The following is a 27,715-nucleotide window of genomic DNA, read 5'->3' on the forward strand; positions in this document are numbered from 1 at the left end:
AAGGAGTAGTAACCAATGTCCGCACTTGTGGAGGGGTGACAACCAATTTCCCGATAACGGTTGGGTTACATCAAGGATCTGCTTTAAGCCCTTTCCTATTTGCAATAGTGATGGATGAGCTTACGAGATCAATTCAAGAAAATGTACCGTGGTGTATGTTGTTTGCTGATGATATTGTTTTGATTGATGAGTCTAGAGCTGGGGTTAATGCTAAGTTAGAATTATGGAGACAGACATTGGAAGCTAGAGGTTTTAAGTTGAGTAAGAGTAAGACTGAATATATGGAATGTCGGTTTAGTAAGCAACGAAGTAGTGATGGGAGTGTAGTGAAGCTTGGTGAGCAAGATATACCGGTGAATGATTATTTCAAATATTTGGGATCCATCATTCAAAAGTATGGAGAAATTGATGGAGATGTAAATCATAGGATAAAGGTTGGGTGGATGAAATGGAAAAGTGCTACTGGAGTGCTGTGCGATCGTAGAATGCCATTGCGGTTGAAGGGAAAGTTTTATAGGACGACTATTAGACCCGCTTTACTATATGGTACGGAATGTTGGGCTGCCAAGAGACATCATATTCAAAAAATGAGTGTAGCTGAGATGCGGATGCTTAGATGGATGTGTGGAAATACAATAAAAGATAAGATTCGGAACGAAGAGATACGTAAGAAGGTAGGTGTTGCACCCATTGAAAATAAGATGCGAGAGAATCGTTTACGGTGGTTTGGACATATTCGGCGAAGGCCTAATGATGCTCCAGTTAGAAGGTTGGAGAAATGGGAAAATATATTAGTTAAAAGAGGTCGGGGTAGGCCTAGGAAGACTTGGATGGAGATGATAGGAAAGGATATGAATGCTTTGAACCTCACCGAGGACATGGCGTTGGATAGAAATGATTGGAGGAAAAGGATTCATGTGGAAGACCCAAAATGAATTTCTTTTTTGGTTCATATCGCTGACCCCAATTGTTTTGGGATGAAGGCGTAGTTGTTGTTGTTGTTTTGTTGTTGTTGTTATGAACATGTTTTTTTATGCATTCATGATTGATATTCTTCTGTCATTCTACATGTTGATTGTTGGGCTTAAACTTATCATGTTATGCCATATTCAAATAACCAACAACAGAAAAATGACAAGTAGAGTTTATGGTACTGAATTAGCCAAAAATCAATAAACTCAATGGCATAAATTTTCATATTTGAAATAGAAAGATTCCTCTTGTTTTGACTCTGAAGGGCATCGAGAATGCCCTTATAACTGAGATTTATGACCCTGGTTTTGTTGCTTCTGATAAAGTTAAAACCTTATATACTAAATACAAAAGGGACAACATATTGGCGAGAACCATCATGTTAACATATATGAATGATGATCTCATTAGAGTATTTGAGGATTACCCTACAGCAAAGTCAATGTTTGAAGTCATATCCAAGAAATATGATACAACCTCAATAACATACATTCAACTTCTCTTGCAACAATACAATTCATGCCATATGCAAGAAAATGATAATGTTGTTGACCATGTCAACAAAATGCTGGTTATGGCCAAGGATATGACAATTGTTGGGAATGTAATTTCTGACCAGATGCAGATATCTACCATTCTACATAGTTTACCATCCTCTTGGAAGATGGTACAAACTACTCTTAGATTGAATTCAAAAAACCTAACCTTGAAAGAACTTCTTGCTCAACTGAAAATTAAGCAACAACACATGCAACAAGAACAAAAGAGCGAATTACACTTCGCTAAAGATGAACCTTCTCAGGGCTATAACTCTTCTAGACGCTCACAATTCAAGAAGAAATACTTCAAAGGAAATGGAAAATCTGATAAAAAAAATGATCCAACATTCTGCAAGCCACAGTCAGCTGCCTCACAGGTAAAATGCTTCAAGTGTGGAAAGCCTGGACACTTCAAGAGAGATTGCAGGAGTTGATCGAACAACAACACTGGCGAGAATAACAGAAATAGCCAGCAAAAGGAGAGGCAAGATATAATATACATGATATCAGAATGCTCTTATGCGAACCAAGCTCTTTCCGGTTAGTGGGTGGACTCTAGGGCAACATGACATATTGCTATGATAAAGGAGGGGATGGTGAACATAATCAACTATAAACCTGCTGAGCATCGAGTATACATGGGCAACAACACGTACTCTTATGTTATGGGTGTTGAGACTTATCAGATTAAAACCTCTAAAAATAATATTTTGTTGTCCAATGTCCTGTTTGTATCATCCATAAGACTAGTGTTTGTCCCGACCTTAGTTGCCAAGGGTCTTGCAGTTCATTTTTTACCAGGGCCTTTCACTATAGAAAAACATGGTTGAGTCATGTTTGATGGGGTCTTTGATCAGAAACAAAGATTGTTCAAAATTCATGAATCAGACATGAATAAAATTACTTTGACTTCTGCTTATATTGATATTGTCTTTAATGTGAATGTAAATGTATGGCACCAAAGACTTGGTAATATTAACTTAAAAAAGATAAAAAAAAACTTGCTGAATTATAATTAATACCTGACTTTAATAAATCATTATTTCATATATGTGAACCTTGTATTTATAAAAAAATGACAAGGAAAACATTCCCACAAAATATCACTAGAGCATTTGAATTATTAGAAATCATACACACAGACATATGTGGTCCCTTCAGGACTCTAACTTATAAAGTAATGCAGTATTTTATATCATTTATTTATGATTTTTCTAGATGTAGTTATGATTATCTTATAACTTATAAATCTGAAGCATTAGATAAATTTAAAGAATATCTTCAAGAAGTCAAAAATCAACTTGGTAGAAAGATTAGAATTTTATAGTCTGATCAAGAAGGAGAATATACCTCAATTTGTTGAATATTGCAAAGTCAATAGGATCAGACTGTAAACTACTACTCCAGGCATACCTCAACAAAATGGTGTGGCTGAAAGATTTAATAGGACTCTTCTTGATATGAATAGATGTATGTTATCTAACGTTTCATTACCCAAAATATTTTAGGAAGAAGCTTTACATACAACAACATATGTCCTAAATAGAGTTCCATGTAAAGCTATTGTTTCAACCCCTTATGAGTTATGGAAAGGAAGAAAACCTAGTCTAACTCACATTCGTAGATGGGGTTCTGTAGTTCATATAAAAATTATAGAGCGATCAAGGGATAAACTCGACAGATCAATAAAGTATATTCTTATCGGATATCCCAAAGGATCTAAAGGCTATAGATTCTATCACCCAGATAAGGGTTTAATTGAAAGTAGAGATGTTATCATCTTGAAAGATCAAAACATGGAAGAAGTTATTCCAGAAATAAATGAAGACGATCTTCTTGATCTGCGGTTTGATTCTAATGACATACAAGAACCTATAAGTAATGGCGGACCTTCTAAAATCACTCATTTTTTTTCTCAACAGTCTCAGGTTGGACACAAAAGGTCTAGAGTTCCTCTGTCTTACTTAGATGACTATTATGTCTATCTATCGAAGAAACTGTGTTATGCTTTAGACATGGAAGATAACCTATCATATGGTGAAGCAATAAACTCATGTGAGTCAACAGACTGGGTAAAAGCCACAGACGAGAAAATTAAGTTCATTAAGAAAAACCAGGTCTAAAAATTGACTGATTTACCTAAAAAAAGAAAGTCATTGGTTGTAAATGAATATTAAAGAAGAAATTTAAATTTGATGGCAGCATTGACAAATTTAAATCAAGATTAGTTGCTAAAAGTTTTTCTCATAAAGAATGATTAAATTATGTTGATACATATTTGTTGGTAGCAAAATTTGCCTCGACAAAGATAATTCTTATGATGGTAGCTCACTACAACCTAGATCTGCATCAAATGGATGTTAAAACAAGTTTTCCTAATAGTGAGCTTAAGAAAACTATTTTTATTGAGCAACCTGAAGGATATATAATAAAAATCAAAGAAGATAAAATATATAGGTTGAAAAAATCTCTATACAACCTCAAGCAATCACCACGTCAGTGGTACTTAAAGTTTCATAAGGCTATTACGTCATTAAGGTTTGTGGCAAATAAGTTTGACCATTGTGTTTATGTCTGAAAAAGTGAGAGTAAATTTGTTATTCTCTCACTATATGTGGATGACATTCTTCTGACTAGAAACGACAATGATATGATTGTCAAAACCAATTCATGATTACATTTATAATTCGAAATGAAAAACATGGAAGAAGCATCCTATGTTCTTGGAATTAAAATCACTCAAGATAGAAGCTCCAAACTTTTAAGCTTGAGTCAAGAAAGGTATTTAAATCATATACTCAAGAAATTTAAAATGAGTGATTGCAAGCCAGTTAGAACACTTGTAGTAAAAGGTGTCAAGTTGAGTAAAAGTGATAGTCTAGGTGATAGACAGAAGAGACTAAATATTCCTTATGCCCAAGCTGTCGGAAGCTTGATGTATGTTATGCTTTGCACCAGGCCAGATATCAACTTTGTTGTTGGCCTCGTTAGTCACTACCAAAGTAATTCTGGTTGGCCACACTAGCAAGCAGTAAAAAGAATATTTCAATATTTAAAAGGGACTATAAACTTGAAATTATATTTTCAAGATGATTCTTTAAAATTAACTGAATATTCTGATGCTGACTTTGCAGGCAACAGAAATAATAGTAAATACACCTCTAGATATGTTTTCCTCCTAAGAAGATGAGCAATTTCTTGGTCTTGTAAAAAATAAGGTTGTGTAGCTCAGCATACTCAGAAAGCTGGATATATTGCATGCAATGCAGCTGTCATATTTATCATTTGGATAAGCCTTTTTATTAATGATTTGAAGCAGAAAATAACCAACGGGCCAATCCAGATTTATTGTGATAATCAGGCTGCCATCTCTCTTATGAAAAGTGGAGCTGATAATTAAAAAAGTAAACATATAATAGTAAAATACCATTATATTCATTATATGATTAAAGGAAATGAAATCAAAGTCAATTACTTACCTATATCTGATATGATTGCTAATCCTTTAACAAAGGGTATATCAGAGGAAATGTTTTCAAAACATGTATCTTGTATGGGGTTAAAATATGTCTAATACAGACATGTCTCGATGAGAAATTCAAATATATAACTCAGTCCAGGATATTGATGCAAGAAAAATACTCCAATAGTGAGAGGCCAAATCCTACATCTAGTTTTTGTTTCACATGGCTAAGTGGAAGATGTTAATAATCGTGGCCATGTTTCACGAAGAACATTCATCCGTTAAAGAGAGAGGAGGGCCCACTCTTTCTTTAACAAATGAAACTGCCTTAGATCAAGGCCTTATCAGGAATGATCTCCTCCTTCTGGATAAGCTCCAAGTATAGTGTAACAGTTTGTTGGGGTAAACGACTATCCAGAGAGAGGTAAGCTCCCAGCAAGCATCTTCTATAAATTAGAGGTGGGATTATTTACCGATATACAAGCGTGAGTTAAAATCCTCTTTGAAGCAGGCCGTTTACAAATCGATCTCAATCCCCTCGGTCGTTCGCTTAATGTTGATCCTTCATGTTTATCATTGATTATATTTTTTTATTTCCTTCAGCAGTATTTAATATACTTCTCAGCTCATCTCCTTGTAGTTCACCTCCTCAATGTATCTGCCTATATATATATATATATATATATATATATATATATATATATATATATATATATATATATATATATATAAAGAAAGAGAGAGAGAGCATGGGATGGTCCTACTCTTTTTTTTCATTAGGTCTGCAAATTTTTAATGTAAAAATAATAAAAAATAATATTTTGCCAGGCATGGTCTGGGTCTAGATCATGTAATTCTTATAAGATTTGGATTTGGTTTCTTTTATGGTAGGTTCAATTGGACCCGGATCCTAACACCTTGTTCGGAAAACCCAAACCTGGCCCTATACTTGAATAAAAAAAAAGGTAACCATTTTAATGATATTAAATTTTACTATTTTTCATTTTGAGGTTTCCATTTTTTTTCTTCTAAATCTTGTATGAACTACATAATTTGGACATATCCAAGAGAATAATTTGCTTATATATTGTTTTCATTTTAAAGTAACATTCGAGGTATTAAAGTATGAATATAATCACGCTAAATGAAATAGTTAAATGGGTTTTCAAGCTTTTTAGTTTTATTTTTAAATTCGGACCGTACAGATGTGATCTAATGATTTAGAGCTCCCCACCAATGTGGGGCTCGGTTGGGTAATGGTTATGAGGGTTCTGAAGTGAAGACATCATATCAAACCCTGCTGCCACACCGGTGTGTCCATAGCTTTTAGAGGTGGGCCACGTAAGACAAGGTCTACGACTCTACCCCACATTTTCCTCGTCGGGGAGAGTTCTTCAGCATAAAAAAAAAAGATTTTTTAGAGCTTAGATCTTTGTAGCATTCGATTCCAACGCATGGATATCAGTTTTTAAGCTATAGATATCATTTTTCATTGAAAACACATTGTCCCAGTGCAGATTCTTAGGGTATGTTTGAATAAATGTCCCTCGCCCGAAATGTGACAAAATAAACACAAGGGATGGTGATTTCTACAAACATTGGATGCAGTGGACGCTTGGGATGGCGTCCACCGCATCCTTAAAAAGATGTTCTTTCTGTAACACCCCTCTCCCTTGTTACAAAAAGAACAGGACGCAGGGAACATTTTTTAAAAAAAAATCGAAGGTAGGGGTCCCCCGATACTCTCTCTCTCCTTGGCAGTGGGGGGTCACCGACGCTAGGGATGAGGCCGTCGTCATCGTCGACACGAAGCCGTTGGCGAGGTTCTCCTTTTTTTTTCTTTTCTTCTTCTTCTTTTATTTTGGTTTGAATCAAATTTCTTTTTAGAGTATTTTTAGGTTTTCATGTATCAGGGTTTTCTTAGATTAGAGGTTTTTGTTTGATTTTCATAGATTAGGACTTTCCTTTTTATTAGGTTTTTTTATTCTTGATTAGTTTTTTTTTCACTTATTAGAGTTGCTTCTTCTTCATTCTTTCCTCGTCAAACAAGGGACATTTGTTAGACTTGAAACAAAAAGAATATTTTTGAAAAATAGATCCTATTACGAATACCAATCTGGTCATCATATTAGTCAATCCGGCGTTGGATCCATTGTAAATATGTAAAATCTATCGATTTCTATTGGGAAATGGTAAAATGGGTTAGAATAGATGCAAGTTCAACTTAGATCCAGTCACATTTTTTTACCAGATTTGAACCCAAATTCAACAAAACCCAAACATATTTTTCCCCAATCTGATATGGATTTGGATATACGGTACTGGATTTGATAATACGGATCAAATCTGGTTCAAACTGATAGGGAATATGAGCCAAGCATTTCTAATACTCAACCCCAAAACCTGTTTCAGTTCGGATCTAATTTTAAATGTGGTGTGAAAAATGAGTCTCATTAAAATTTGATCCATTAAATGTCAAAATCATACTAAAGACTATCCGAAAACCAACCTGTATTGGGTAGGTTTTTGTGTAGTTTTTGGTGCTAATTTAGGTATGGGTCTGATGAGACCTGCCTGACCCAACCTAGTTACACCCTTTATAAATAATGGAGATGAAAATAGGCTGGATATGGGTCAGATCAGGACAGATCCCAATACTGGTTCCAAGTTTTGAAGAGTGAAATAGGTTTCAGATCTGAATCCAACTTGAATTGTACAATAATACTCAGGATTCAGGTAAATAATGGGACCTTATATTACTGGATCCAAGAAAACAGACAGGCAGAATGATTTTTATGGGGAAAAATAAACGATTTGATTTTGATCCCATTATAATCCAGAACTTTAATTTATTTATGTTGTCATCATTTATTATCCCATTAAAAAAATAAACGATTTGATTTTTAATGGAGATTATGTTGTCATCATTTATTATGTCTCCTGTATATAATTATATTATCTCGTCATTGTGATTTCATCTTTCCTGAACTTATAGCTAGCTATAAAATCACGATAAATTGGAAATATCAGTTTGAATGGTGAGTGGTGACACAGCCCACCAGGTGATTGGGTCAACCAAGTCACCGAAACCAGTCTCAGTAGAGAAATGAGTCCTAAAGTGAAGTTTTACTTTGATTATGAACAAACATTTTATTGCTTTTGTAAAATTATCATAAAAAAAAGTTTTGAGGATCAAATCGGCATATAGAAATCGTTAGAAGAAAAATATAATTATAAAAATGTTTCTATTGTGTTATTATTGCAATAAAACCATGATATTTTCAAAATAGGTAGATTTTTTAAAATATTATATTTTTTGCAAAATATATGGGTTTGAAAATATCACAAATTTATGGAGATATTTTCAAGATATCGCTGATACTTTTTATCTACGTTTTGTTTTTTATGTGATACATGGTAAAAATATAGGCTATATATAGCTGATATATAGCGATATATCACCATTTGCTTCAGGACCTACAAATTTTTCAAAAAACAACCAAAAAATAGGCATCTCGATATATCACGATAAGTTTTGAACAAAAATCACAATACTTTACTTTCGTTTGTTTTTTCTTCCAGATGTTATCTTCCAAAATGGTGTGAGTTTAAGAAGAAAACGATTGTTAAGGTGTTCATTTAGAAAAGCTCATGATTCCACAATTTATTGATGTTTTGTCACCCATTTTTATATAAGGTAATTATTTTTTGTTTTTCCTTTATTATCTTTTTTTTCTACTTTATTTTTCCTTCCACTTTATGGGTTTGCCATGGTTGAAGGTCTAGTCATCTAAATTTTGTGCAAAACTTTGCAGACTGCATTTAATTTACCTTTTTTTAAATTTCTCATGCCATTCATTTTTGTTTCAGCCCAAATTCCTTTAATTCATGATATAATCTAAGTTTTCCTGTGTTTTCCAATATCTCGATGGTTTTTATTTTAAATTTCCGTTTTCATTTGCTGCAGTGAAAATTGTCTTCTAAAATGCATATTTTTGCAGTTTTTTGTTTTCATCTAAGTTCATGGGTATATATATATACACATTCTTTGCTTACTTTTTTTTTAAAGATTAACTGATAGTTGATTTAGTGCCTCAAATTTACTGTTTTTTGTGTATATTTTAATAGTAACTGGGTTGCTGATAAATTAACGATACATAAGCTATATATAAGCCGATATGCGATATGGGTGGCAAATGCTAAGTTGCCGATATATTAACTTGTAACTATGGGTACAGGAGCTTGACCTTGCTCGGGCCAACTTGAGTGGCAGCCAGGTCCGACCTTGAGTGGCCTCTTGGTCCAAGTCATAGTTGAACACCAACTACATGAATCACGAAGTTGGTTTGACTGCAGAGCACAGACCAACTCTGCACTGCACTTAGCCCTCGGCTGGGCCTAAGCCCACTAGGCTCTAGCAGTTAAAAGAGAGACCATCAAATTCCTTCTTCACGTGATTTTCTTGTATTTTTTTATCGAATTTCTTTTCTTCCTCATACTAAATCGTGGTTGGTAGATTTGGCTCTCTCTGCGTCATCCTATTATGTGTAGTGATTAGGGGTGTCAACGGGTCGGGTTTGGTTCGGACTCAGGTGAAACCAGACTTGGGCCTGATTTTGGGGTATGGTATCTTGTTCAGACCCGAGTCTAATCGGGTCTAATATAAGAGAAACCATATCCGGACCCGATTAAAATTACATGAACCAGACCCGGACCATACCTGATAAAATAATATTTTTTATCATTTTTACAATAAAAAATTGCAGGTCTTATTCAGAACTCGGGTCGGCCCGGGTCTGTTATAAAATTTCACAAACTATACCGGAGTCCATGAATTAGTTCGAACCTTCAGGTCCAAATTTGGGTCTTAATCGGGTCTTCTTATTTGTCACCATACTCAGACCCTATACAGTTTGATCAGAGTTGGGTCCCGGTAAACCCGACCCATTGACACACCTAGTAGTGATACAAACTGATTTTCTTTTTTTTTTTTTCTTTTTTTTCGATAGCAGGAATGGAACATTCAACCTGTTACATGCAAGTAAGCCCAACGACCCAATCGAGCTATGCATTTTTTTTTTTTATGACTACTAGGTGTATAGTGTTGGATCATACATGATAAACTTTTTAGTTTGAGGAAAGTGTACTTGGTCTCTAGGTGTCGCAGACAGACGGACAGGTGTCGGTGAATCAACGGCCCTATTGGGATTTGCACTGCGTGTCCCGCCATATCCAGGCCGTGTCCGAGTACTTACACAGCAAATGTGTCCGTGTCCTGCGTCTCTGACCATCCTCTCGGTGAGACTGCGTTTTAAGGCGCTGGCCGGCCGGAGATGGCTTCTCCCACTTCCTTGCCTGCTTCTCAACTCTAGCTTTCGTTGGTGGTGTCTGCTGGAGTATCCCTTTCCCGTTGCTGCGAACATTGTCCACTGTATAGCTGCCTCCTCCATTGTCTCTTTCGGGATTTCCATTTGTAGCACTCGTCCCTGGCTGTAGGGGGTGGCTTGGAGCTTCTTCTCACTCTCAAGTTCGGCCCAAACTTCCCCCTGAAGCACCTCAAACTGGTAGCCTCGGGGCCGCTGAGTAACCTCCTTTGTCTTTTACCTGTTTCTGCGGGAGACCCGCACCTGAGACCACCACCCCTGTTGTGGGGTTTCTTCCTTGCTATCCTCTGTCTTCGGCTGTACACCACAACGATCGGCAGAATGCGCGATAGAACCGCACTTTGAACAGTATTTGATACTGTTTTCATATATTATTTCCTACACATAAGAGACGCCTTCTTCAACTTCGATTTCTACCGTAGGTTGTGGCATAAAAAACAAGAGGCTAACTCTGGCAAAGTGCCTTCTCTCTTTCGTCCTGGTGTAGACGTCAACACCAACATAATCGCCTCCGTGATGCTCTGAAAGATATCCTCCGACCACAACTCCGGGGAAAGGTCGGGAAGTTGGATCCACAGAGGCATAGTGGAGTTTACCTCGAGGCGAATCGGCGCTCCCGGTATCCATCTGTTCGTGACCAAGGTCTTCCCAGCCAGGCGCCTTTTCGGGAAATGATTCTATAGTGTTCTTCAGCCTTAACAGATATAAGAAAGAGGCCGTCTTTCAAAGTTGATAGAGGCAAGCAAGGCATTGGAGGACATTGAGCTTGCAGGCCATCGAGCATATATCTGTTATGAGCTGCTGCTTTCTCCCAAATCCTCCAAGAAAACCGGCGATTGCAGTCCACTTGAGTGGCTCTAGGAGTTGGTCATAACGGCTCTTTAGGATAGAAATCCGTGGTTTGTCATTGTTGGGGCTTACCCTACCTTATAAGCCAATACCAGATGGGGGGATCTCTTTCTTCTCTCCCTCTGCAATATTTGCCCAAGTCTTTAGTCCTTTGACCCTGAGACGTAGGTAGGTTTACCATTAACTCGCCATTACTGATCTCAGTATGAATCTATCTGCCTTGTTTCATTGGTTGCAATGGGGCCGCCTAAGGGAGGCCAGTCACTGTTGTCTGTTCCTATGCATCTGTCTCCTTCGGTCTCGCCCTCCTCCATGATAAGATTATCGATTTGTTCTTCTGATGACCAGGAACCCTGGGCAAGAACCAGCTGGTCACTTAATAGCAGCAAGGATCCAGACAGCTGCTAAAATACTGACAACATTGATCCACAGGATGAAAGGAGAGGGTGGTGTATGTTCGCCCCTCTGTGTTCGGGAGATCGAATGAGCACCACGTATTCATGCACATGGGGCTCGTATTCCCGTGTATGTTGACATACTTTGCATCGGACTCTGGTGTTATTGCAAAGACTTAATCACCCTTACTTGCTTTTCTTGCCCTGAAATGGTAGTTCGAGGAAATGACAAAAATATCCTCCATTCAAAAGTTGTGAAACGACGTACGATGCAATATGATGCAGACACACATGGGGATACATGCTGGTCTGCATCTTATACGTGGTGCTATTTGGAACCTCCGAACATGAGATCTCAGTACTGGCCCTGTTCGGGGGGGGGGAACATATAACCTGGTTTGGGATGAAAGGCCTTCCAAGCACTATGCCTGTGTTCTTTGGATCTTAGATGGGTCCCAGAACTTTTTCAAAGCCATTGATGCTCTAAATGAAAAGACATTTAGAGCATACAAAATGGATGGCTGAAAATAAACCTAAAACCATGTGTTTTAAGGTTGCAAACCTAAAATCTAAACCTATAGACGCTGGCCAGGGTTGTCGTGGGGCCCCACCCGAGGGTTCCTTGTCATTAAAAAAAGGTTGCAAACAGGTCGGATACAATTGAATATCTGATCTGAATCCAACACATTATTTATGGATCTAATCCTATCAATAAGATCTGAATGTAGATTTTAATTAATCAGATTCGGATTCAGATTGGATTTTGAATTGGTATTTTAGGTCAGATCTAATTCAGATCCATATCAAAGTCTGATTCAATTTCATCTTAATTTTTACATGTAAAGAGAATTTTTTTTACTTTTTTTTTATTACCACGTATATTTTGGATACACATTCAACCCTACCACATCAGATTTTGATTCACATTACCATCTATTTTAAGTTGGTTTTGGATCTGACAAGATCCAACCTGCATCTGTTCTATCTACAACCCTATGTTGAACCCATGAGTAAAAAATTGGGTTGAGGTTCCGGGCACGTTGAGGTGTATATTGCAAAGACCCAACTGGATTTGGGTTTGAAAATGGGTTTAGTTTGTAATTTTTCATGAACTCATATTTTGGATCTTGGCCCCAACACAATCCATGGTTCCCTCATGAGTGGGCTGAATCGGGTCTGATCGAGTTGGTTCCTTGATTCAGATCGGTTTACGTGACCTGCTTGCACCCCTTATCAGCAGGACAAACTGACCAGGCACAAGCAACTGGGTTGGGCCAGCCATTAGGTCCAAGCACTTTACTTTGAGAGGAGATCACGTCAGAGGCACCTCTGACGTTAACATCGTCGGACGGTAACACCGTCAGAGGTGCCTTTGGACGTTCAACTTTAAAAAAATGAACGGATTGTGTGCCGTTCAATTTAAATCATTCCGATGTCGTCCATCCGTAACGTGAACGACATAAAAAAAAAGAGTGTGGCCCATCCAAGTGATTGGGCATCTCTTCTCTACTACCATCAGAACACCTCTGGATGCCCATTGATCTCACGATGAACGGTATCCAAAACCTGCAGGGATAGGATGGCCATCACTTGGATGGGCCCCTCTATTTTCTGATGTCGATCATGTTTCAGATGAACGACATTGAAATGGAGTAAAATGAACCCATAACAATGGGCCTGTTCATTGTTTGGATGGGTGTCGCTCACTTTTGAGATGAACGACATCCAAGGCTCCACCGCTGACCGTTAGAGGTGCCACTGACGTGATCCTTCCCTCTTTGCTTTTAGGGTGTGTTTGCTTGTCATGAAATGTGGTGCTACAGCACTCCTTCTGCTGTTTTTATTGCCGGGAAAACAGAATTGGAATCCCTCTCTCCACGAGAACCGTTTTCGCAAAAAATAAGGGAGACATCATGTAAAATGGCACACCCGTTGATGCAAATCTGTGATGCCATGTTTGTTTTAGCATTGTATTTCTGCGAAGCAGGTTATATGCCCCCCCCCCCCCCGAGGAGTTATCTACATCTCATGTTCGGGGGTCCCAAAGAGCACCACGTATGTAAGCATGTGTGTCTCGTATCCCCATGTTTGTCAGCATTAATTAGCGTTGGAGTTTGATGCGATTGCAAAGACTTAAGTACCCTCTCCTCCATTGGTGCCAAAAAAAATGACGATTCTTGAAAATGAGTGGTTGTAAAGACTTAAGTGCCCCGAAAATGATTATTTAAGACCGAGTCTCTGCACTGCAGGATTATCCGAGAAAGAAATCACCCCTGAAGGAGACCATGAACATCAACCCTCTCACTCTCTCTCTCCCTTCTCTTTCTGCTTTTGTGCACATCCAGCTGAAGATCCTACATTGCTCCATTAAACACTGACTGACCTGCACATTGACTGTTGTGGAGCCTGATTCAGAGTTTTTACCCTTAGAGGAGGAGGGTTTGGGGGCTGATCCTAGCGTGGGTAGCATCATTAAACTAAATGAGTTATAGATCCTGATTCAGAGTTTTTACCCTTACAGGAGAGGGGTCTGGGGGCTCCTCCCAGCGTGGGTAGCATCATTCAACTTGAAGAGTTGTGGAGTCTGATTTAGAGTTTTTACCCTTACAGAAATGGGGGTCTGAGGGTTCCTCTCAGCGTGAATAGCATCATTCAACTTGAAGAGTTGTGGAGTCTGATTCAGAGTTTTTACCCTTACAGAAATGGGGGTCTGAGGGTTCCTCTCAGCGTGGGTAGCATCATTCAACTTGAAGAGTTGTGGAGTCTGATTCAGAGTTTTTACCCTTACAGAAGGGGGGTCTGAGGGCTCCTCCCAAGCATCATTCAACTTGATGAGTTGTGGAGCTTGATTTAGAGTTTTTGCCCTTATAGGAGGAGGGTTTGGGAGGCTTCTCCCAACGTGGATAGCATCGTTCAACTTGATTCATTGTGGAGCCTGATTCAGAGTTTTTGCCCTTACAGGAGGGGGGTTTGGGGGCTCCTCCCAGCGTGGGTAGCATCGTTCAACTTGATTCGTTGTGGAGCCTGATTTAGAGTTTTTGCCCTTACAAGAGGGGGGTCTGAGGGTTCCCCCCAGCACGGGTCCCGGGTGTCGTGGTAAAAAAATGCACAGGGTGTCGTGGTGAGAAAGACATATGTTTGTTCCAAGCAAGGTTGAAAGAAATTAATGGAAAATCCAACAAGAAGCATGCCAGAATCAAGATGTGGATGTCAAGCGAGAATGGTGTTGTGCAACTCAAATAACACAAAATAATAGGGGTCTAATTTTTAGTTAAAATGGGGAATGAAATGACAATAGAAATTATTGAAAATTTACAGAAACAAACTAGACTCAATAACGAAGACACCATTTTTTACGGATTTGGAATATGACCTTCGGTTAGGGAGATATGACCCTGACAAGTTGGTCCTAATTCAGGTAGCGATTTACAGCGATTTGCTTATTGAATAACACTACAAATCGTTATAGTGATTTGTGGAAGACACTACAAATTGCTATAGTGAGATCCAACAACACTATAAATTACTGTGGGAATCGTTGGAGACCCAAAAACACTATAAATCGCTATAGTGATTTGCGGAAGACACTACAAATCGATATTGAAAAGCCGTATAACACTATAAATCGTTGTGGGGCTCGTTGGAGACCCAAAAATACTATAAATCGCTATAGTGATTTGCGGAAGACACTACAAATCGTTGTTGAAAAGCCGGATAACACTATAAATCGTTGTGGGGCTCGTTGGAGACCCGAAAATACTATAAATCGCTGTAGGAAAGCCCGATAATACTATAAATCGAGATCCGTGTCGGGGGGGCAGCCCCCGGACCCCCCTCCTGTAAGGACAAAAACTCTAAAACAGGCTCCACAACTCATCAAGTTGAATGATGTTACCCACGCTGGGAGGAGCCCCCAAACCCCCTCCTGTAAGGGCAAAAACTATGAATCAGGCTCCACAACTCATCAAGTTGAATGATGTTACCCACGCTGGGAGGAGCCCCCAAACCCCCTCCTGTAAGGGCAAAAACTATGAATCAGGCTCCACAACTCATCAAGTTGAACGAAGCTACAGTCAGTGTGCAGGTCAGTCGATGTTTGATGGAGCAATGTAGGATCGTTTGTTGGATGTGCACAAAAGTAGAGAGAGAAGGGAGTGAGAGGGTTGATGTTCATGGCCTTCTCTTTGCCTCCCTTGATTTCTTCTCTAGAGAGAGAGAGAGAAAGAGTTTTACAGTGTTTTTACGGAGAAAGAAGAAGAAGACTTTGAAGAGTCAATATCATCCTCGACTTTCTGAATGGAGGACATGTTTGTCATTTTTTTGAACCGTTTGTTTTTTCTTTTTTGAATAAAAGAGCATTTTTATCATTTTCTCAAACCATCACTTTATGAGAAAAATAGCAAGAAAAGGTACTGAAGTCTTTGCAACCACACCAGACTCCAATGCTAAGTGATGTCAACATACACAGGAATACGAGCTCCATGTGCTTGTATGCGTGGTGCTCATTCAGACCCCCGAACACAGACGTGGGATTCAGTGAATCATCGGGGGGGGCATACACCACCCTCTCGTGTTTGTGGGCTCCGAAAAATGCACGGATGGGTTTTTAAGAAAAACCTGAATTTTTAGTGACACTCAAACGCCCCCCTTAGGCACTTGTTGGGAATGCGGGCCCACTAAAGCCTTGTTTGGCTTTCTAGGGGTTGAAAGTAGCCCAGCTGGAGCGCCAAGTGGGTCCGCCAAGTGCACTCGGGGCACGAGCCTTCTCGGAACGTCCCTTCTCGCTTTTCGCTTTGTCTCCAAGGAACGCCGACTACGCGAAGTCTGGACCCAAAAAGTACAAGAAAGAACGAATATACGAATGAAACGTGTTCGGGTAATATTAGTTTGGGCCCCATCTCGTAGAAATGGACGCACGTTGTGATTGAATTTTCTCCAACAACCAAGGCTTCGTCTGTGCCAATTCGCCCCTGACTGCCTAAAATCCCGACAGAATTGCCACTCATTATTAATCGTCACTGCCTACCCATGTAAGAGGTGCACGAAAGACAGACTTCCGTCCGGCTTCCCGTTTGAAGGAGGAGGCGGGGCAGTCAGACACGCGAGTTCTCGCCTTGAAAAGATACTCCGAATCTTCTTGCTCCTCTGACTCCGCGGCTGCACCTATAAAGAGAGAGGAGCCATTCGCACCCTCTCTTAGTCCACAACGCTCGCACCAAACCAACCAAACCGAAGAACTACACAAAAATGGTGGCCACGAGAGTGCTTCGTTCGTGCAGAACCATGCAGATGGATCTCTCCCCTGCTTCCACTTCTCCCTCCACCGTCCACTCCTCCCTCAGGTTTCCGGTAAGAGCGTCGGGTCTGGACGGCAGGGTCGCCGGAAAATGCGTTTCCGGCGGCGACTCCAAGAAGACGGTGGCTAGGGCGGCAGTTTTCGAGGCGGTGGTGGCCGACCGGAGGACGGAAAATGGAGCGATGGATCTGCGTGAGTTGCTGGCGGATGTGGTGGCTGCCGTCGGGGCCTTCAAGCCGGCTTTGCGGGGGAAGTCTTGGAAGCTAAAATTGGAGAGTGTAATCGGAAAGGTCTCTCTCTCTCTCTCTCTCTCTCTCTGTTTTTAATGTGAAAATGCTAGTTGATTTTGGTGGATTAAAAAAAAATCGAAATAGGCTTGAGAAGAAATTCAGATATTCATTTTTTAGTAAGAAATTACTTGGTGCATGCTTACATGATACATTACAAAACTTCAAGAAATTTCTGACTTGTGCTTTTGGTTTCCTCGCAGATCATTTTCGACTTCAGATTCTTCACGCTTATCGCCGTCGTGGGTTCTCTCTTGGGTTCCGTACTATGCTTTGTTGAGGTAACTCGATTTTTAAATAGATCCCGGACCATCTGATTTCATGGAGGAATTAATATAGATGAAAATTAAGACGAGATAACGATGAACCAATGAGATAACTGTATTTTTCATGTTTCAGGGTTGTTATATGGTAGTTCAAACATCCATTGTGTACTTCCATGCCATGTGGCAGAGAACGGAACAATGGCAAACGGTGTTAAAACTCATGGAAGCCATAGGTATCGTCCTTTCAATTTCCTTTTGCATACAAGTCTCTAGACTCTAGCTGCTACTTTACTATTCGTGATTCCATTCTGTAGGCTTTTGTACTTATAGCCCACTTGGCCTGAATGCAGATATGTTTCTCGTCGGTATAGCCATGCTTGTCTTCGGAATGGCTTTGTACGATCTGTTCATACATCCACGACAAGTGAAAAATAACCAAGATTTGGACTCAAGCTCTAACTTGTTTGGTCTTTTCCACCTCAAGGTTCTCTCTCTCTCTCTCTCTCTCTCTCTCTCACACACACACACACACACACAGTGCGATCTTAGATTAGACCCAAGCTGAAACTGAAACTGAGCTTTACTTCCTTCAGAACCGTCCTACATGGGTGAAGATGGAGTCTGTAACAGAGATTAAGACAAAGATCGGGCATGCCGTGGTGATGATATTGCATGTGGGGGTGCTGGAGAAGTTTCAGAACGTGTCCATAACCAACGCCCTGGATCTGGCATGCTTCGCAGGAGCAATTCTTGTCTCTTCTGCTTGCGTCTTCCTTCTCTCAAGACTTGTGACTCACAGAACCAAGTCCGAGAGGTAGCCGTGGCCGGTGCAGAGCATGAAAGCTACCAATTTTACTTAATCATTTATTTATTTTTTCACACACTTCTTTTGTAGTTCATACTTCATAATACGTCACAACCACCTTCATTACAGAGATATGTAACTACAATCTTAATCGTTCATACTTGAGAAGCATGTACACAACTCTCTCTCTGTAAATCTTATTTCTTCTAAAACAGGCCTTGTAACCAACATGAGATTTTGGATGCTAAGTGTCAATAAACAAGCCCCTAGCTTATCCTTCTGTCTTACTATCTTCTTCTGCATTCGTGAGCCTTGAAGGTGCATCAAATTTTGCACGAAGAACGGAGTTAGCATAATGGTAAATCAGCTGCTTTTTATTCTACTTCCTACTAAAACGGCTTGTTGGGTTAGAGAATATTGAAAGAAGGAACTAGTTGCAATGAGAAGCATGCTTACTCGTTTGATAAAATGCTAAACGGCCTCAAGCTTTACTTTCCTTGGCATTCTTGTAAAGCTCGTTAATAATATCCTGCAAATGGTAAATCAAACATTATCAGAAGACAAAGTTGGCGTCAGGTTGAAAGTTTTGGGATCCAATGAACTGATCTGACTTGGTTGGGCCATGACTGGGTGCATCTGCATGAGAATGGTTGATTGATTCACCAAAGATACTTATAATTTCCCTCCCTAAAATTAAAGAATAGAGAAAGAAATGCAAGTTGAACGGGCCACAGTTTGGGTTTTTACCATGCCAACAAGAAGACAATTTCATGAAACATCAAAAAGGAAGATAAAGAAAACAAGAACCAGATAATATGGGTTGAGCAAAATGATAATCCGAGAGAAAAAGAGCGAAATGAAAGCCTCTCAAGGGGCAGAAGCTCTTGGGATCCTCAAACAGTCAAACATATGCAACTTAGTACTGACAAAAAACCAAGAGAGATTCAGAATGCATCGCTAAGCTTTCTAACGAATGGATTAAGCAGTGAACTTGTAGCGTCGTTAGCAACACGAGAGAGGACATTTGGAAGTACATGTAGCAGATAAATGGATGTGATGCAGCTTCATGGCAGACAGTTTTCCTACAAGATGCACAGAAGCGCATCGCAGCCGCTATGGTGGTGGTTTGCTGTTCTAGGCAGATCAGTATTCAATAGATAAGCAGTAACAGAGTACCTCATAATATTTGAGCAGCTGCTGCCTCCTCAATTTGAATGTCGGAGTTATCAGATCCCTCTCCAAGTCAAAAGGCCTTGGCTCAAGATGAACTGCCTTTAACATCTCGAATCCTCTAAGCTATCACAAGAACAAGAAAATCAAGCTAGTTCACCGTAAAGGTAATATTCTTGCCCTTAGATATATTCTCGTTTACCTTGTTTTGCTGCCCGATATTGTTAAGCTCACACAAAATGTACATCTTGGCTTTTGGGTTTTGGCACAAAGATTGGAAGTCTAAGCTCTCATCGTGAGTCTTTGCCCAATTCTCGAGCACTTCCTTGTTGGGGACAACCACTGCAACGAGGAAGGACTCGAAACTGTTCCCGTAGACCCATATCTGTAGGCAGTCCAATGTGTTTCAGAAGACATGGTAAAATGGGAAAAAGATTGTAGGACAAAAAGAATAATGAACATTCAGTAGGTAAGTCAACAAAAGAGTAAAAGGAAAGAAGCATTCTCACATAGTTGGAAGCTATGCAAAAATATCATGATTTTGTTGTGATATTTTCCGAAGCAATACATTCCAGGAACACATGCGGTAATTTCAACACATCAGCTATTTTGAGAGTAAATCATTTTTATCATAAAATAAATGCAATAAGAACACTTCTTTTTAACATTTCCGTTTTTCTTTACAGTTATATTTTTTATTTTTTATTTTTATATATGTCAATATTTTCTGGAGTTTTTTCTCAAAAACAAAGACTTTAAATTTATTGTAGATCTTCCTCTTGCCAAACTGAATTTAAGTCCCTGATCATGTCGATCACAAATTCTGTCCAAGTTTACAAGTTCGCCCCGTGCAGTTGGTCCGGTAAACCTAAAACCTGGAAGACAGCCTTTCTGTTAGGCGTTCAAGCTAGGCATGCCAGAGAGACAAAAGTTTTTTCTTTATTAAAATTTGCACGAATGAATTTCTGTAGTGAAAGGTTCACCCAATTTATTTACATAAAAAGTTTTTTTATGCAAGCAACAACAGACAACCAAAGCATGCAAGGCTACTGAAATATCTTACCGATGAAATGGCAGGGCAACGACTGTAAATGTTCTCGACGTTCTCCACAGCTACATATTCTCCTTGGGACAGCTTAAAGATATTCTTTTTCCTGTCAATGATTTTCATTGTACCGTTGGGTTGCAATTCACCAATATCACCTGCGAATTTCAGAATATCTTGCCATTTCAAAACTTGAAGAAGCACGCTATGATGTTCAAATATAAATTCCTATTCATATAGTAAAATAATTTATTGCTGCTGCTTAAGCACAACCTAAATCTACAATGATAATAATTACATAACCAAACTACGATTCAAGTAATTGCTCCATTCCAGAGAAAACAGGGGACTAGAGATCACAGTTAAAAGTTAAAACCTTATTTGCCTACCTTGCCAAATAGTGAAGGATGATTTCCAAATCAAGTTCAGGGTATGCTCAAATAACTGAAGATAATTTCCAAATGAAGTTGAAGGCATGCACAAATTGAAGTAGCAAAGGTACCTGTATGGAACCATCCATCTACGAGAACATCTTCTGTCAGGTCCTTGCGCTTATGATAGCCAGAGAATAAGGTTGCACCCCTCAAGCATATTTCTCCATCTGGCCTGTCCGAGAGTGCATCATACCCCATATCAGGTACTGATTCCAGTCTTGCTTCAACAGCCGTCATTGGCACCCCTACTGTGCCGATCATAGAGAACGCGTTTGTTATGGATGAAAAGCATCCCGCACAACTTTCAGTCAGGCCTGTTGATTAAAATCGAATCAGTGGGAGCATTCATATTTGACTGATGGGCATTTGACATTGCATGTGCACAATCACATTGCTCCATTAAGAAGAACAAAGTATCCTAGTTTCCAACAGAAATGTGAAATAAGTGAAATTGGACTCGTGATGAAACAGATTCTTTATAGAATTGATCACAGGTTTGTGGTGCTCGAACAGGAGCTTTGTTACTATTTATTTCACCAGTTGATTAACCAACAAGCATGCCATGCTTAAATGGAATTCAATATCAGCCATCCAAAAGGTAACCATGTGACATTGCTGAGTATTCATCAATGATTTTGCACCAGTTGTAGCAAGGAAAAGTAATCAAATATTATTTTCAAGTATAAAAAGTTTATCATACCATATCCTTGAACCAAGACACTGCAGCTTGTGACTCTCAAAAACTCTTCAACATGTGCAGGTAGTGGTGCAGCTCCGGACAAAATTAGTCGCACTTGTCCCCCTAACACTTGTTTAACCTAACCAAATAGCGCACATACATAATTAAAAGAATTTGCAAAAGAGGTACAAACTGACTTTGCTAAAGGAGGTGCGTACTGACTTTGCTAAAGACGAGCTTATCAAAAAGGGGTGCTGCTTGATCCTGTTTTAGCCCCATCCTTAGTTTATTGAGCTTGCTGATGTCATGCATCAATTGCAGCATATATTATCATAATGAGAGAAGAGAAAAGAACAAAAAAATAGCATACCCCTTAATTAATGAAAGGAACTTTGCAGGAAACATACTAGTTATAAGCATAATCAAATAATGCCTTCTTCAAAGCTCCTCCTGAAGAAATTTTTTCATTTATACCTACAAATGTCACAAGAAGCAAGACACAAACCTGTAGTATTCCATAAAAGAACAATGCATATAACCTGCAGAAAACAATATAAAAAACCAAAAAGGCCACTCGTACCTGAATATATGCGATCAAAAACTCTAGGCACACCACAAAATAGTGTTGGCCTAAGTTCCTGGCAGTCATTTAGCAAATACCGAACATCCTGAAATATGGGAAGCAATATTGCAATTAAGGTTTATCATGTATTAAACAGTGAAAGCTTGAAAATAAAATGAAAAATGGCAAAGTAACCCATACTCCTTGCCAGAATCCTATTGAGGCACCTTTGGCAACACAATAGTTCTCAAAAACCTGATCAAAAACATGGGCCAGTGGAAGGAAAGAGAGATATGTATCAAGCTCTGTCACCTGCAGATGTTGAGAAATACCAAGCAAATGAGTCTGCAAGTACATCTGCAGCAGCCAGATTCCTTGCAAGAATGCCAAAGTTGATAACTAGTGATCCTCTAATAAAATGATATTCCTTTTTTTCACAAAGAAAGTATCATGAATGCATATAAAAAATGGCTGATACAAAGGGAAAGGTCAAGAGCCTTTGAGCACAATTTGCGTTAGAATCTGTCACACTGACGCTTCACTTATCATGTGCATCTCATGTTGATACAGCACATGGTCACACAAAGACACTTCACGGACATAGTGAAACAAGCATCAGACACGGTCAATATTATGTCATTAACTTTATCTATTTCCTTTTATGAGCATTCACTTGCATTTTTTTTCTTTTAAAATTTGTCATCAGTTACATTACATTTCAATTTCAACCTAGTTTTATTATTTGATGTTCTTAATTATAGTGATATATATTATAGAATTATTGTTTAAGAGTTTGCACTTGAGGTGATATTCATGATTGATTGTTTTAGGTTAACCATGTCCTTGTATCCTGATTTTTTAGAACTGTCATGTCTTACCAAGTGTATTTGCATGGTGTCACGTTCCCACATCCGCTTCCACATGACAAGTTAGAATTCATAAACAATAAATATTTGCCTCAGTTTAAAATAAGGTTACCAGACTAGGAAGCAGAAGCAGCAAATGATACAGAAAGCGGAAGCGAGAAACGAGACATTTTAAAATTTATAGGAAGCGAGAAATTAATTTTAAAGCGAAACATGAACAAAAAAGGAAACAATATGGGAATTGAATAAGAATCGAGCAGGAAGCGAATAAAAACTAAAATAAAAATGACTATTCTTATATTTCATGATTTTTTAGTGTAAGAAATAAGAATTAAATTTTTATTAAAATCTAACAATGATGGTTGTCAACTTAGAGAAAGCACATGGGAAGTGAGTGAAAGTGTGAGAGGAAGCACATGGAAAACATTAAAAAAATGTGACATAAACATAAAAGAAGCTTATAGGGAGGCATAGACGAAGCGTATGGGAAGCATAGGAGAAGTGTGGAAGAATCGAGATTCTCAGAGTTTCAGAAGTGAGGAGTATCGTGCTTCCAAAGCGAGTTTCTGGAAAGCATGTTTCTCACCTACCTAAGAAGCTTCTGGTAACTCTGGTTTAAAATTACCAACGGGAGCTCCGCATGGTTGGTAGGAGCTGTCATTGCACGTCTCCTTGTGGTGGGACGTTGCACATTCAACCTTGCTCCTTTTAGAGAAAAAACCAAGATTCAAAAACGTGTGTTGAAAGGATGAGAAATTCAAGTCATGACTCAGGTAACTTGACCATACTCTATGAGGAACACAACTCTATAGTCTATATAGAGGTCCAAAGCAGACAACCAGCTAGACTGGTAAAGGGTGAGAATGAATCAGTGAAAAATGAAAAGCGCTAATCTAACTATTGCTGACATAACAAACATACAAAGCTTTTAGACTTAGAATAGTAGAACTGAAATCTGACAGCCCTGTTTGGGGTTGGGGTGCATAGGCCCAATGCCAGCACAGGCTTGGGTTTGGACTTGGCTTGCTTGTTGTTTCACCCGAGCCTGAGCTGGCTTGTTTCATGAAAATATTAAATTTATTTTTTTCAATATATTGTATCATAAGAAAATAAGGGTTTTATAGAGGAAACTTGAAACAAAGGGCCTCCTCTGTAACAGCCTTTCCTACCAACCAACCAAGCTACCAATTAATAGAGGACAGTTTATGGATTCTTTCATCTAATATATTTTAATTTAATTAGACTATCCAACCAAACCAAGCCAAGTTGACTTTTCTATGCTTGGCGAACTCAATAAATTTCTCCTAGTTGGCCCACGAAAACATGTAACAAGTTTGAACAGGCCCATAGTCAAATTGCACTAAGCTGCACTGTGAGCAGCCCAGTTCATTTATCAGTCTGTCTACAAAGAAGAAGAAACGCCAAGATGACAACAAATGCCAGCATGACATGAGAAATCAGCATCAGTATAACAGCTGCTAAAGCATTCACCTGAATTAAGCATGAATCGCCATCACTGTATCAAGAGTGCAAGCATTCTGGATTTGGCTTGAGTAATATGGCCAATTTCTAAGCATCAGCCCAAGCCTGGTTCATGCATATAGTGAAATAGAAACCAAGGCCCAGTCTCTGGGAAGGTTTGAGTTATTCGACCCACAAATATTTAGTGCTTGAAAAACTTTCCAGGTACCAAGATAATTTTCCCCTTTCCATGTACACAGTACACATGGATTACAGTTCTCAGTAGAAAAGAGCACATGCCATGTGAACCAAACCAATACAAAGTTACTATAGCTTTTAAGCGTAAAAAAGTAGGAGATATCCATTTGAACTCTCCCACATGGATTCTCCTGTGTAAATTGCATCATGCAAGTCACGTATCAAGAGCACTTACACTAGCATTCCCCAGTAATTAGAAAACATAATGTTCTTTCTGAGTCATAGCCAACTCGAATTAGGTATTTTAGGTTTATTTGTTTTCATTGTCTTGCTATTGCCTGTTGTTTTGGACTCGTACCAATGGTTTTATCTTGTAATGGCTTGCATCTCTTCAATCGGGTTGGGCTTGTTCCTCTCTTTACGGAGAGCATATTCACGATGTAGTGTGCAGTCGCTGTTGTTACTGGCACTATGGGGATCTTAAAAGTAGGTTGTGTGCATGGAAGCTACATAAGAGAAACACAAGATGAATCACATCTATAACATACAAATTATGGGAAAAGATGAACATGGAAAAGAATAAAAGGACAACTTGTGTAACTTATCTATGCAGTACATCCTCTAAAAAGGAGTGTTTTTTGCCAATAAAAACAAGTAGTAGTTAATAAGATACTTTTTCAAGAAGAATCATAATGTACTAACTCGATCTTTTCCTGCACATCACCATCACAAATGCATTTAAAGCCATGTTTTAACACTTACCCCTTTATCAGTTTCTTGGAGCATGCTATCCATACAATGGACCTCCGCTAACATTGCTTTGTTGGTCAAAATAACACCCTTTGGGTCTCCGGTGGTTCCACTTGTGTACATTATAGTGCAGATATCATCTTTCCTCTTCTTGGAAAGGTCATAACTTTTACTTCCCTGCAACAGGTAATATGAGATTGTCTCCTTTATAAAGGAACAAGAAATGACAACATTTAATGATGTTTTTTATTTGAAAGATGAAACAATCATTTAAATGAAGAAAATAAAAAGTGCAGTTTCTTTCGAAATTGTGACAGAATTAGCCACTGAGAATGCCCTCAATCTATTGTAAAGTGTTTTCAGTTAAAACAAATGTCCAAAGCCATCTGTAAATGCTAACAATTGCACCACAAATTCATATCCTTAGAAAATTTTAAAAACTGCTATGACTCCTTGCATGTTGCCACCACAATGGGCCTTTTAATAGACAACACACTTATTAGCAGAAATTTAAAACAACCATATGTCACATAGACATTTATCTTAGCATGCATGTGCTCATGTCAACACAACATGATAGTTGATACAGAACGTGGTACTTCATGGACACAGTCAAACTCGCATCGAGCATGATCAATGCCATGTCCCTGACTTCATCTATTTCTTTCTAAGATCCACAATAGTGTATTTTGTGTTTACTTGCATGATTTTATTTTAAAATTTGCCATTGATCATATTATATAACAATCTTCAACTTGGATTGTTCAAAAAAATTGCACTTAAGATAGTATTCATGTGTAATTGCTTTAAGAAATTTCAATACGCATACTATATGTGTGCATGCGTGTGTGGCCATGTTGTACTAGTTCTACACAACTCTCGGTTGTACAAAGCATGTTTGTGTCTATGTGACAGAAACAAGCAATGACTTTTAATGTGTTTTCTTTACAAAGATATTCCCATAGTGACAATTAGTGCATCTAATCTCCATGCCATTTTCAAATTTGCTAGGAGTTAAATTTATGGTGAATGTGTTAATTCCCATGGATGGATGTGGACATTGACAACTCTAAAAGAAGACGATTGGAGATGAGGAGTTGCATAAGCATCATTTCTAGACTACCTGGTTTGCCAAGCTGCATTTTCATAAAATTCTTTGCAACTTAAGAGGGAAAATATGTAAATTAATTATTTGTTCAATGAAATTCAGAATCTGAAAAGAAATAAGCACCTTAGACCAACACACAGGCTGTGCAGTTGAGACTATGATTGAATCTACCCCAGGCCAAACATCTGTATTTGGGATAGGGCTTGATGATGGTGAGCAAAATCTATCTGGATACAGGAGGTCCTAGTTCTAGATTCAATTGAACACTGAAAAGCATTATTAGCATCGGGACAATGCAAGTTTAAGTCAATCACAGTCATATCCTTAATTCAAAAATTATATTACATGGTAATTACAAATTGATGTTGAAACAGTGTAGATTATGTCTTACAGTCCCTTAGATCAAGTTGTACATATAAATATGTACAGCTTATCTTGTAGTAACTCGTACCAATCTTTTGTTTAGTATCTCAATGACAATTGACTAAATGCCTCATTTTGCATATTCAGCCTTTATTTAACAAATGGTGATCAACCTGGATACCTTCACTGTGATACTAAACTCAGGTTCAGGATCAGCTAAATTGGATAGTGCATTTTTATTATCATTAATAATTAACCACTTGTATTACAGTCGACTCCATATGCGAGAAACTTAAACCTCAATAACACCCAACATCATATATCCAACCATTGTGCTTAACCTCTCTGCCATGTTATATTTGTATATTTGTTGGTCCTCTGTGACATAAGATTTTGACCCAACATAATGAATAACTTGAATTTGATCTTATAGACTATAAGCTCTTTCCCGTTGAGCACCAGATGAAGCAAGTACTCATTTTCATTCTTATTGTTTTTCTTATAAAGCAAATGCATGGTTCAGAAATCCTTTAGTTTATAGAATGGTCCTTTTTAGAGCATCCATATATTCAGTCATGGGAGTGTGCATGAATTGACATACGAGGTTCATAATGAATATGTTAGCAGGGCATACTGTGACTGAAACTGCAGAAGGCTTGTGATTCTTCATATTTGTGTTTCAAGATGAGGCACAAGTGCTGTAATGTTTGTGTTTTATCTAGATTCCAAGGTTTTATGAACTTCTATCCCAAAAGAGGAAAAGGAAAAAAAAACTAATTATCCCAAGTTTTTCAATTGAAGACTACAAAAGCTTCCTGATGAT

The 27,715-nt window shown here is 38.6% G+C and overlaps 2 protein-coding genes across 3 annotated transcripts in view; one reads left to right on the top strand and one right to left on the bottom strand.

The window, feature by feature from the left end:
* Positions 1-16,800: 16,800 nt before the first annotated feature.
* LOC149841876 (uncharacterized) lies at positions 16,801-18,537 on the top strand. The gene is made up of 5 exons (XM_089998750.1): positions 16,801-17,188; positions 17,389-17,466; positions 17,585-17,684; positions 17,802-17,935; positions 18,045-18,537. The coding sequence occupies exons 1-5, from the start codon at positions 16,850-16,852 to the stop codon at positions 18,267-18,269; spliced, it is 876 nt and encodes a 291-aa protein (XP_089854876.1). The 5' UTR covers positions 16,801-16,849; the 3' UTR covers positions 18,270-18,537.
* The window catches only part of LOC149841877 (putative CoA ligase CCL6), a 34,267-nt gene continuing 24,866 nt past the window's right edge, over positions 18,315-27,715 (bottom strand). For both annotated transcript variants that reach the window (XM_089998749.1, XM_089998748.1), the window contains 12 exons: positions 25,434-25,598; positions 22,348-22,458; positions 22,165-22,252; positions 21,992-22,058; positions 21,807-21,882; positions 21,606-21,723; positions 20,974-21,219; positions 20,490-20,629; positions 19,629-19,811; positions 19,433-19,552; positions 18,713-18,785; positions 18,315-18,567 (listed from right to left, as the gene is read on the bottom strand). In XM_089998749.1, coding sequence (XP_089854875.1) covers positions 18,738-18,785; positions 19,433-19,552; positions 19,629-19,811; positions 20,490-20,629; positions 20,974-21,219; positions 21,606-21,723; positions 21,807-21,882; positions 21,992-22,058; positions 22,165-22,252; positions 22,348-22,458; positions 25,434-25,598 — 1,362 coding nt within the window. In that variant the 3' untranslated portion in view covers positions 18,315-18,567; positions 18,713-18,737. The remainder of the gene's footprint in view (positions 18,568-18,712; positions 18,786-19,432; positions 19,553-19,628; positions 19,812-20,489; positions 20,630-20,973; positions 21,220-21,605; positions 21,724-21,806; positions 21,883-21,991; positions 22,059-22,164; positions 22,253-22,347; positions 22,459-25,433; positions 25,599-27,715) is intronic.

The sequence above is a fragment of the Nuphar pumila genome, chromosome 3, assembly GCF_984573655.1.
Source record: "Nuphar pumila chromosome 3, dmNupPumi1.hap1.1, whole genome shotgun sequence".
Taxonomy (NCBI): Eukaryota; Viridiplantae; Streptophyta; class Magnoliopsida; order Nymphaeales; family Nymphaeaceae; genus Nuphar; species Nuphar pumila.

Excerpts from the sequence above, each read along its gene's own strand:
- LOC149841876 (XM_089998750.1), top strand. The coding sequence starts at position 16,850 with ATGGTGGCCACGAGAGTGCTTCGTTCGTGCAGAACCATGCAGATGGAT. Across the intron at positions 17,189-17,388 it reads TGGAGAGTGTAATCGGAAAG|ATCATTTTCGACTTCAGATT; the intron begins GTCTCTCTCTCT and ends GTTTCCTCGCAG. Across the intron at positions 17,685-17,801 it reads AAAACTCATGGAAGCCATAG|ATATGTTTCTCGTCGGTATA; the intron begins GTATCGTCCTTT and ends GCCTGAATGCAG.